General features: G+C 52.2%; 1 protein-coding gene across 1 annotated transcript in view; it reads left to right on the top strand.

Annotated features, from left to right (window-relative positions):
• Positions 1–3,173: 3,173 nt before the first annotated feature.
• The window catches only part of MTCL1 (microtubule crosslinking factor 1), a 111,365-nt gene continuing 102,868 nt past the window's right edge, over positions 3,174–11,670 (top strand). The window contains 2 exon segments of the mRNA XM_087818947.1: positions 3,174–4,183; positions 4,185–4,334. Of these exon segments, the coding sequence (XP_087675073.1) occupies positions 3,284–4,183; positions 4,185–4,334 (1,050 nt within the window). The 5' untranslated portion in view covers positions 3,174–3,283.

Genomic DNA, 11,670 nt, shown 5'->3' with positions numbered 1-11,670 from the left:
GCCTCAGCTCTTGTCACCATACTACACTGCTCTTTGGCAAGGAAGTCATGGCTGTGTCACAGCAAATTACATCTTACACCAATGATTCTGCATGCAGTTCCCTGGGCCTATTCTTAGGCCTCTGGAAATGAATGAGAAAATTGGAACCTTGGAGTATAGTGCAGTATTTATGACACAGGGCTTACAATGAAGGGAATTGGTTACAAAGGTAGGGGAGAATCAAGAGTCAAACAGGGAATGGTAAAGTAACCCAGAGATCTGCAACCACAGGAAGCCACTAACACCCTTGACTGAGACAACAGGAGGCAGCAAAGTTACCAGAGGGAGCAGGTCCTCCAGTGAAAGCTGGAACCCCAATAAGCCAGTCCATAAAGGAGATCCAGCCACTCTGAAGTAGCCACTTGGGGCAGAGAAAGAAGATAAGAAATACCCTGGTTTCTCCTTTGCTGTTACACTCAGATCTCCTCACACTCCAGCCTCCTCCTAACTGGCCAAACCCAGCAACCTTGAAAACCAAGCTTTCTGGGTTGTTTGTTCCCCTCTCTACAGAACTCAGTGAGAAAACGGCAAGGACTGGGTCTGAGGACAGACAGACCCAACAGGCACACCCTCGCTGGATTTTGTTGTTGTTTTCTAGAATAATGCACTTTAAGGCTCCTTTAAATAGTAAACCTCCCGTCTTTAGACTAACTGAATTGAACAACAAAAAAAATATTTTGTCACATGTGACTTTAAAAACATCTCTTATGCAAGCAGATATCTCTTTAATACTGCTTGTAATTCACTATATATTGGAAAAATATGGAAAATGGAAGCTGGCTACAAATTGTATAGTCATCTGGCTCATATTTTTTGAAAACTAAGTGAAACATTTTAAAGGTGGCTTTTTACATGATTACATATGGTCTAAGGAGCTGGCAAGTTTGTGCTAAGAGTCTTGGACATAATTCCTCAGGGATGGGAGGGTGTTGGAGACTTCTGGGCTCTGGAGTAAGTTCCAGGTGAAGGTCCTGAACCCCAAGATCCAGTTAGTTGTGCTCTGGTTACTGACAGCTGCCACTTTCGGATTAACCGGCAGTCTCCGGACGGGGGACGTTAGGGCGCCCTCTAGGGGAGACCTGGTACCGGCTGCGCACCTTTCCGCAGTGTTGTCGCGACCAGCGTCCTTCCCCCACCCAAACACTCCCTGATCTTATTAAATATTGCTTCAAAGGAGATTCGGTACAGATTGTATTTTGTGTGGGCTGTCACACATTTAGAGGAACTGCCAGGTTAACGACTCAGAGAACATGAGGCAGCCGCCGAAGCAGCGAGGTGTCAGTGTGCCCAGAGCCCAGTCGCAGGAGGTGGCCGGGCAGACAGGTCTTCTGGGTGCATGGCTCATTGACTTACAGGGTTTACTTTTTAATCATTTTATCCTGCGTCTTTTTAAAGAGGTGGCTAACACGACAGACTTTGAAGTTTGTTTTCCTTTTATTTTCACAGGTCTGTCCCCTTTTCTCTACCCCCTACGACCACTGCTGTGCTTATTGCTACAGCCACTGACGGCTGGCCTCCCCAGCCTCCCTCTCGCGGTGGGGTATTTCTAAGCAAAGAAGATCAGTCGTACTCGGGATCTTCCGCCTGCTCCCCCAGCCCCTGGTGAAAAAAAAGCTGGCCCCACCCGCTCTTCTGCATCATCTCACCTAGGGTGCCTGCTCTGGCAAGTCCTGGGCCCTCACCTCCAAGCCAGCCCGTACCTCCACAAAGCTCCAAGCTCATCAGGCCGGGACTGGCCAGCCCCCAGCTCACAGTTATTGCCGCCCCTTTGCCTCCCGGCGAAGTCGGATCTAGACCCCAGGCTGGGCCTTGCTCATTTGAGGATTGCCCAACCTCCAACGCCTGAGATTAAAACTATGCCAATGGTATTTGAAAAGCACTTTACAGTTTATACAGTGTTATCTCCGGCTTGCTCATTTAACCCCACAAACACTTCGGCAGTATTTTCCAATTATGTAGGCAGGGGAACTGAGGCCCAAAGAGGTCAGTGGCCCGCGTTAGGCTCGCAAGTGGCAGACGGGGTGCTCGAGCTCCTGGTTCTCTGAGGGGACCCCATGCAGGGCTGAGAATTCTGTGGGCTTGGGTGCGAATCCCGACGCAGCCAGGGACTGGCCGAGGCACCGACTGCGCTTCCCGGCGCTTGTGTCCTCTGCCTTAAAGAAGGCAGTAATTCCAGTTGGGGCTCGTTATGAGTCTGAAATAAAACGTCTGGCTCGCAGCCGGAACTATAAATTTGATTCCCCTTTCCAACCCCGAGCTCGGCGAGCTGCTTCTCCTGTTTCTACAGCAGCAACTCCTTCTCCGAGCTCCGGCGGCCACTGAGGGTGCCAGTTGTGCAGCACCCAGTCTGTCTGCCGCGATACCTGCACCGGGGACCAGCAATCCTCAGCGGAGTGCGCGGGCTGCGGGCACGGCGTGGCGGACACTGGGGCAGGCAGCCAAGGGGCCTGGGAGGCCGGGTTTGGATGGAGGGGGCTCTGGCAGATGTTGGTCAACGGAGGGAAAGAGGCGCCCGAGGGCACACTCCACAGGGGCCCACCCTCGCCTCCCCGACTTCCAGTCCCCCCAAGTGGCCGGCGCCCGCACCCCACCCACTGCGCCTCTCCTGCCCTCCCTTCCAGTACCAGGACTGTCTCTGGGGAGTGAAAAACCGAGTAGGGTCTCAGGGCGGAGAGAGCTTCGGGACGCAGCCTGCGCGAGCCCCGGAGCGAGGCTCCGCCCCCCGCCCCCGCCCGGCGCCGGCTGGCTGCCGGCGGGACATGCGCACCCGCGGCGGGGCTCGGGGCGCCGGGAGGCGGGGAGCGCGCGTGCAGCTCTGCGTCCGGAGCCGGCGCCAGTGAGGGGGCTGGCCGGCCGTGCGCTGGGAGCTCGGCGCGGGAACGGGGAGCGCGCCTGCAGCGCCGCCGCCGGACGAGGGCGGGTGTACGGGGACGCGGGGCTCACCCGCGAGCCCGGGCGCAGCCTCCCGGGGATGCGAGCGGCGGGGAGCCTCCGCGCGACTGCACCCGGAGAACTCCGGCGGCCGTGACCTCAGCAAGGAGAGGGCGAGGCAGTGGCGAGCTCCGCGGGATCCTCGGGCTAGGGGTGTGTGCGGGGGGGGGGGGGGGCCGCGGCGCGGGAGCGCAGGGCGCAGACCGGGCGGGGCCGGGACAGTGATGAGCGAGCGCGCTGGGAGGCTGCGAGCCGCCGCCGCCACCTGGAGCATCTGCCGCCCGAACCGCCGCTCGCGGCCCCGGCCCCGGCCATGGAGACGCTGAATGGCCCCGCGGGCGGCGCTCCGGACGCGAAGCCGCAGCCGCCCGGCCAGCAGCACCGCCACCACCACCTCCACCCGCTGGCCGAGCGCAGGCGGCTGCACCGCGCACCCTCGCCCGCCAGACCGCTCCTCAAGGACCTGCACGGCCGGCCCGCGGCGCCCGGCCCGGCCCCGGCCGCGCCCTCCGGCCGGTCCCCCGCGCCCGGCGCCCCGCGCTCGCCCAGCCTCGCGGGCAAGGCGCCGCCCTCGCCCTCCCTGGCCGCACCCGGCCGCCTCTCCCGGCGCGGCGGCGGCGCACCGGGCGCGAAGGACAAGCCGCCGCCGGGCGCCGGGGCCAGGGCGGGCGGGGCCAAGGCCGCTCCGGGCCCCAGGAGGGCGGCGCGCGCGGCGCCCGCGGAGCCGCTGCCCCGGGCTGGGAAACCGCCGCCGCCCGCGGCCGAGCCGCCGCCCGCCGCCGCCAAGAGCCGCAGAACCAAACGGGGCTCCGGGGCGCTCCCGGCCCGCGCCGGGCCCCAGGCGCCCCCCGCCCCGGCCCCCGCGGTGATCCTCGCCGTGACCGCCGCGGCCGGGCCCCCCGCCGCCGGCTCGCGCATCAGCCACACGGACAGCAGCTCGGACCTCTCGGACTGCCCCTCGGAGCCCCTGTCGGACGAGCAGCGCCTGCTCCCCGCCGCCGGCAGCGACGCCGAGTCCGGGACGGGATCCAGCGACCGCGAGCCCCTGCGAGCGGCCTCCGCCGCGAGCCCCGCAGCTCGGGGGGCGCCGCTGCTCAGCCCCGAGCCCCCCGCGCTCCTCGCCGCGCCCCCAGCTGCCGGCGCTTTCCTCGGGGGTCGCAGCAGCCCCGGCGGGTTCTACGCGGGGTCCCCGGGGCCCAGCGGGGCGGAGGATGGCGGGGGGGCGCGCGGCGCCCGAGCGAGCGGCGCCCGGGGCCCCCAAGGAGCCGGCCCCGGGCGAGCAGACCCCGCCGGCGCGCGCGCCCGAGGAGGAGGAGCTGCTGCGGGAGCTGGAGGAGCTGCGCTCGGAGAACGACTACCTCAAGGTGAGCGCGCGCGGGCCGGCCGGCGCCCCCCGCCGCTTGCCTGCCGGGCCCCGAGCACGCTGCGCGTGGGCGCTCCGGCCAAAACTTCTGGCGGGCGCGGCAGCCCCCGTGGGCCCAGGCAGGTCCTCGGCGCTCGGCTTGCCCCGCTCCTGGAAGCCTCGCCCCCTCCCGCCGCCTCCCCCTGTCGAGGTGCAGGGGAGAGGGGCTGTGATCGCATTTTGCGCGCACCGCCCCCCATCTGCGGGAGCGGGTTACCCCGGTGTGGAGCTCGGGTCCCCGCCACCCGCGGGGGTGCCGGCTCCCGGGGCGCGGGACGCCAGGCAGCCCAGGAGCCAGCTGCTTGTCTGCTAATCCCCGAAAACCAGGCGCCCGGGGTGCCTGCCTCCGGGGCTCAGACAGCACGGGAAGAGGGGGTGCTTTGAGTGGGCCTGGTTTGGGGGACAGCCGTGTTTTGCTTCTCAGGCCTGTGCCCGCGTCCGGGAGCCGGTCTTCCCGGGTCGCGGGGCCCCCGACTCCCTCCGCAGGCCCGCACCTTCGAGGGAATCGCAGCCTCCGCCGCCCGCCCCCGGGGGCTTTCCGGCGGGGCCTCGTGGCCCTGCTGGCTTTGGGGCGACGGATCTGAACCCACGTTCTCTCGGAGGAGGGGGCTGGCCGGTGCTGCGGAGCAGCGGCTCCCACAGCGCGGGCGGGGGGCGGGGTAAGGCAGGCGAGGTGCGAGGCGGCCTGGGGAAAATGAGGGGAATTCTGTTGAGGGCAGTGGTTTTAATTTATTGCAGTCCTCGGGCTGGGAAGTAGCTCCGGTGAGACAGACACGTCCAGGCTTCTGTTAGGTGGTGATGTGCACCCTCCGAAGCGCCGGGGTGGCCCTCCTTTATCCCGGGTTGTGCGACCCGAGGCTTTCTCAGCAAGGGCTGCACCTAGCTGATGGAGGCCGTTTCTGGCCAGCGGGACCAAAGGTGTGTCCTTTTATGATGAATGGTGCGAAGCGCGGCCCAAACTGGGGTCAGGTAACTGCTGAGCGTTCCTAACCCTACACCTGCTACCCGGCGCTGCTCTGACCCACTGAACCCAGCAGTTATTTTATCCTGTGCAAAGAAGCAACAGTGAGGCAGAGGAGAGACCCGAGAGACGAGCAGACTGTGACCTGGAGGGAGATGTTTCAAACAGGACGCTTGCTTTTGTCACCTACTCTTATGTAATAGACGACGGTGAAATTCAAAGGTGTTGAAGAGAAAGGGCGGCTGTGTTTCGTGACTGTCTGAAAACAGCACTGTGGTAAATCTTCAATAAATGCAAATTCCCTAAGGGTGAGAAAGATAATCGTGTTAGCATAATCCCTGACCCACCGTGTTTCTGATTAAATGATGTTTATGCACATTATGACTGCTAAGCAGGAAAAAACCCCAATTTTAAAAGAAAAGATGTTACATCTTTGACCTTAAGGTAGGCAGTCTGACATCATTTCAGGGTTCATTCCTAGGTAACTGGTTATTTGCATTGTTTTTTTACATTGCTAGTTTCTCAGCGAATGGAATAAATGTCTGATCCTGAAGTCGGGTCCGGTGTATTTGATATTTCAGTGAATCTTCACAGCAACATAGGGTATGGTTGTTGGTATATTTATCATAATCCCGATTTCACAGGCAAGGATGCTGAGATCCAGACAACTTACATGACTTCCCCAAGGTCATACAGCTGGTAAGGGTGCAGCTGCTGTGTTCTCTGCCTCCAGAGCCTTTGCTCTTCACTGCACCAGGCTGCACCCTCTTTCCAGCAAGGCTGCTTTCCTGGGCACGCTGCTTGCTTAGCATTGTTTGTATTAGCTACAAATGTTCCCAGTGTTTAACTTTCCTAGGGACCCTATTTTCTTTCTGGGTGAAAAGGCCATAATGAACATCTCTCCACTAGCTTGTATACAAATGGTCATATAAGTCCCACTGGCAATGTTTGATCTGTGGGAAATGTTCAGTTGCCATTTCCTGTGGAGCAAATGTCACGGCCAACTGTTTACTATGCCTGAGTCCAATCTCCCAGCCTTTCTCTGACAGCAGGAGAGAGAAGTGGGTAGAGGAGGTCTGAAGGAGAAGAAGATGCCAGAAGAATGTTAACAAATATATATGTGAGTTACATGTTTGATCATTCGAAAACTTACATTACAATAGTTCAATTTGGGAAAGAAACACAGCAATGCTGGTAGACTTTTCCAAAGGTCAGGGAGCCCGCCCACTTACGCAGAGTGGGGAGGGGAGCACCCATGACTTCCTGGGGCAGCGGCGGTAGGCATGCCTTTGCACGTAGAGTTTAGAGCATGCACATTATAAGTTGGAACTTCTCTTTTTGTTCCTCTTGTTGCTCAGCAGTACTTTTTAAGATGGTAGGTAAAAATGCACCCTTGACCTGCTGCTTTCCTAGGGACTATTGCCCAGAACTCTGGCGACTGGTTAGAGCATCTCTCTGTTCAAATGTTTTCTAACAAGAAGAGATGCAGCCCAGAAATTTCACTTTACTATATTCTGGAGGAATGTGACAACATTCTTTCCTGAGTCAGTTTTGTCATTATTACTATACAAGATGGTCATTTCTGAGCTAGAATGACCACGGGCTAACAAAGCAGAAACACAAGCCCTGCAAAACCATAGGAGAATGTCCTATTGATCAGGAAATTCAGGTGGAATTCTCTTGGTTTTTAGCCAGACTGTTGTATTTTTTAAAAAATAGCAAATGTCAACAGAGAAGTGCATGCCTTCTCTTGTGCTGTATGGGGCCTGCTCTCTATTCCTTTCTACCTTCATCCAAGGGCAACAAGGTGACTCGATGAAAAATGCAAAAATCGCTCAATCCATTTTTTATGAACACGGTCAGAAAAACACTCTTGTTGTCCCTTTACCTCTGGTGAACTCGGATGTATTTGGAAGTATTCAGAAATTACGGTTTGGTTACCCAAAGGTCTTTGCTTCTTTCTCAGACCAATCCCAAGCATGTTTCTTAATGATGAGGACTTCTACAAAATGCTGTTGCTGTGTTTCCCCCTGCCCACCTGTCGGCCACCGCTGTGCTCTGCTTGAGTGCTCTGAGATCACCAGGCAACCTCAGTGCTCATTGTGAACATAATTATGTTCTCTGTTTCCACAAGCTTTTCAGAAGGATTTAATAACTGAGTTCTTTGGCCTATTTTGAAAATTACTTTTTATATTACTGGTGATGCACTCCTAACACCCACACCCTTGCTCCCAAATAGTATAATCCCGATGTCCTGTAGGGATGGGCAAGGATTGGTGTGGGGAAGGGTTGCTTATTCTTGCTCTGTTTCTGTTATTTCATAAAAATTATTTTTGGTTAAAACAAAAGAGCCAGTGCTAGTTTCAAGGACAGACAACACTGAATTCTTTGAGAGAAATGATTTCCTAAGGGAGATCATTGGGAAGGTCTTTTTGGTTTTTGGTTTTATAGGATGCACTGATCTAATCGTACCACTCTGTTTCTCACTTGAGGTTGCCTCTTGAGTTTCAGGCTCTGAAATGGTTTTGTTAAATTTGGCTGTCTGGATTCTAAGCGCTCAGTATGGCCCAGAGGCGGAGACACTATGAGGCAGGGCCCCAGCAGTTTTAAAGTGTTTCAGCTCCTCCTGCCTTCTCTGACCCCTGCTATTCCTCCCTTCCCTTTGGAAGGGTTAAAGTGGACAGCATTTCAATTCTTTCCTGACATTCCACTTTCCACATCCATTCTTTATTCACTCTGTGAAAGAGAGGCTGTAATAATCTTGGGTGGCAAGGTAATGTAGACCAGGGCAAACAGGCCGTCAGCTGCTGGGTGAACTGTCACTTGGTAAACAATGGTGGCAGCCCCTGAGCCTTCTTAGCTACAGCTGGGACTCTGCAGAGAACATTTCCATTGTCCAGAGGGAAATGAGGTGGATTACTTGTGTATTACAACAGGCAGTAGTTTCTGTCTACAACTCCCAGAAGATGGAATTATTGCAGCAGTAGCCAGATGACTCCTCCTACTGTCCAGATTGGGTCTATTTAAGAAGGGATTATTAAATCAATAGTAGTTATTGATTTTGGGTTGTTTAAAGGAGATTATCAGTATGATCAAGAGTTTTTATCAATTATACTAAGAAACCATGGCTTTGGTTTTTATTTTATGTTTGAAGCTAAAACTACTGTCATAGAGGTTTTCATTGAAACATTTCATTTTAATCTTGGTTTACTCTAGTGAATACATGGTGATATCTTGTTATTACTCTAATTTGGTATATAAAATAGGCTCAATTTGTTATCTGTAAGCAAAGGGGAATAGTTGAAAAGATTCATACCACTTTAAGATTTCATTTTATATACAAAATTTGAAGAATATATTTAATTTAAAAACTAGACGAGTTTTTCAGTGAGATAATGATCTAACATTTAAGTATCTGACAGACCCAATGCTAATTCAATATGAAACTTAAGGGCAATTTTTTCTTATTAATTTCTGTGTATTAAAAAAATAGCAATTTTTCATTTTTACTTACTATGTCTAAACTATATCTGCCAGAAACATTATATGTTCTGCTTGATTTGGCTTTCTTAAGCATTTAAACGGCAGACATCTTACAAATTAGAGCATGCTGTCAAAAAATTAATGTAGTTAGTTTGAAAATCATTATCCATCATGACCCTCACTTGAATAATCATAGTTTTTGCTTTCCAAATGTCTGCTGCCAGCTTACATGGTTTATAATTTTCTTTTCTTGTAACTTCTTTTCACTGAACCTGAAAATTGCTTTTTTTCAAGGCTCTATGAAAAGAGTTTAAACACTGGCTTCATCCCATCTCTGAAACAGACTAGTGTTGGGAAGCCATTTATACTTTTAGAATCTCAATTTCCTCATTTTAAAAAGGGGGATATTAATCTCTTTGCTGCACATTGCAGTGTTTTTCTGAGGACCAATTGTGATAATGGATATACTTGCACATTGACGATTGTCAAGCTCTAAATGTTAGCCTGCTTTTGTTGTTTTACACTGACAGTGGGCTTTTAAAAGTGCAATTTAAAGCCTATTATTGTTTCATTTGTCCTGGTTGTTGCAAATAATTTATGGTATTTATTGGAAGGATCGTGTGTTTGGAACCAGACAGCCTGGGTTTGCAATCTAGCTTCCATTTATTATCTGGGACTTCAGATATGTTAACCAGTGTGGGTTTGGTTTTATTGTCTATACAATGGGGGTAATAGGTTCCTAGAAGGATTATTATAGGGTTAGTAATGAAGGTAAAGTGCTTAATAAAGAATGTCTTCTATTCTATAAAGTTAGGTAAAATATGAGTTATAAAAGCAATCATTCAAATACATGCAATTATGGTCTTTCCCTACCTTTGCCTTGGTGCAATTAATATTGGTAATTATTTATGCCAAAAACAGTTAGCTGTTAAATCTGGCGTACTCAATGATTTGAAGGTGTGGATTCCTCCAGCCCTTAAACTGTTTTTTTAGCCTGCATTGATGATTTACGCATCTATGTAACATATCCAGTTTGTATCGAACCATTTTTTATTATTTATCCAGTGACACAAATGCCTTTTAACTGTCCTCAGACACAAGGGTAAAGGTTAGACTCTTTCAAAGTCTGATTCATTATATTCATGAATGGAACCAGGGTGAAACTTGACCTTGATTTTGAGGATACTCTCTTTATCAAAAGAATGGTAAAGCTTTCTGGAGCAGTTGGTCTCCTCCAGCACAGGCTGAGTCAGGGGCACAGCTCCTGCCTACACTGTGTCATCCAAGCCTCAGTGGGGCGATCCAGCGTCAGTTACAACCTCTTTGCCGAAGGTTGGCAAGGACCTTCATGAAATACCTGAGTTCTCCAGGCCTCTGAAGAGCCCAGCCAGTCCATTCTGCTTATGTATGTTCAGTGGAGGCGATTCTCTTGGTTAGGGTAGTGTGGACAGGGTGGGGAGAATCTATAGGCCGGGTCGAAAGAATGAGGTGGCACCTCTGTGCTTTGCGATAGACCACTGCATACAGTTGAGGTTGGCTGAAGAACTGTGTTTGCCGTTTGTACCAATCTGTATTTTTCCTAAAGATTTCCAATTTATTTATTTGTTAGACTTTTGTACTTCATCTTATGCAGGATACAGTACTCTTCGGGAGGTTTCTTTCTGTTGAATTTTTTATCTACCTGAGACTCTGGTATTGGGACAGTCTTGTGCTTCATTATAAGTAAATCCACAGTTTGAAGAACAAATGCAGGATTAGCAAGAGTGGGGACAATCCAGGAGCAAACTGAATGGCAGCATGTGAGCTGACAATTTAGGGTGAAGTTTTGTAGAGATGTTTTTTTTTTCTTGAGCCTCAATATTAATTGAACAAAACAAATGGGAATGACTGAGTGTATTCCAATCTGGAGGCATCTAAACCATCAATTATCGAATGAATCAAGAAAATTCCTAGCACGCTTTCCTTAATCTCCCTCTTTCTAAATTGTTCTTTGTTAAAATCTTTTATAATACTTCAGAAGAATTTGTATCTCACATATTGCAGCTATGTCCAGGGGACTGGGAAATTTTTTTATAATTGGGCTGTAGTACTGGAACAAAGCAAAGGTGCAGTTATGTCTGATTTTGGTCATCTCTATGATTTGGTGTTTCTACGTTGCATACTCACGCCACACGTTTATTGAGGGCCTGCTTATGGCTCACACCACTCTGAGTGCTGTGAATGCAGAAGAGGAAGGCACTCAAGGTGTCTGCCCTCGTGGAGCTTACCTTTTAGTGTGGGCGACAGGTGATAAATTGACAGCGATAAGAGGTGGAAGAAAATAGAGCAAGCAAAGGGTGGGAGACTGGGTTTGGAGGGGAGGTGGTCAGCGAATGCACTGTGTGCCCTCCAAATAGAGCCTCACGAAGTGCTGGGAGGAAGGAGCATTTTAAGGAGAGGGCATAACAGGTGACAGGCCTGGAGCAGTTCTCTGCCTCGTGGGATCAGAGAAGAAGGGGACAGCTCAGAGGCCTGGGGAGGCCTTTGAAGAATTTCTGGGTGCGATAGGAGGCCCCTGGAGGGTTGAGTATGGGAGGTGGTCCGAGTTACATATTAAAAGGATAACTCTCTGGGTAGAGAATAGACTGTGGAGGAGGAGAGGGTAAGAGGGGAAGCAGGGGGTCCCAAGTGGTGAACTTAACCTATTTGTGCAGCTGCCCCCTGAGAGGGATGGAGGGTGTGGTCCAGGAAGAGGGCTCCTGGTGTGTTTTGGTGTTGAGCTGACAGCGCCGCATTGGCTGTGGAACAGGAGGGATGGAGGGGAGCCAGGGACAACGCCTGGGTTTTTCCCATATTTAGAGGGTCTTCATATTGA

The sequence above is a fragment of the Miniopterus natalensis genome, chromosome 7 (assembly GCF_054644295.1).
Source record: "Miniopterus natalensis isolate mMinNat1 chromosome 7, mMinNat1.hap1, whole genome shotgun sequence".
NCBI lineage: Eukaryota > Metazoa > Chordata > Mammalia > Chiroptera > Miniopteridae > Miniopterus > Miniopterus natalensis.
This window is presented reverse-complemented; position numbering and strand designations above follow the sequence as displayed.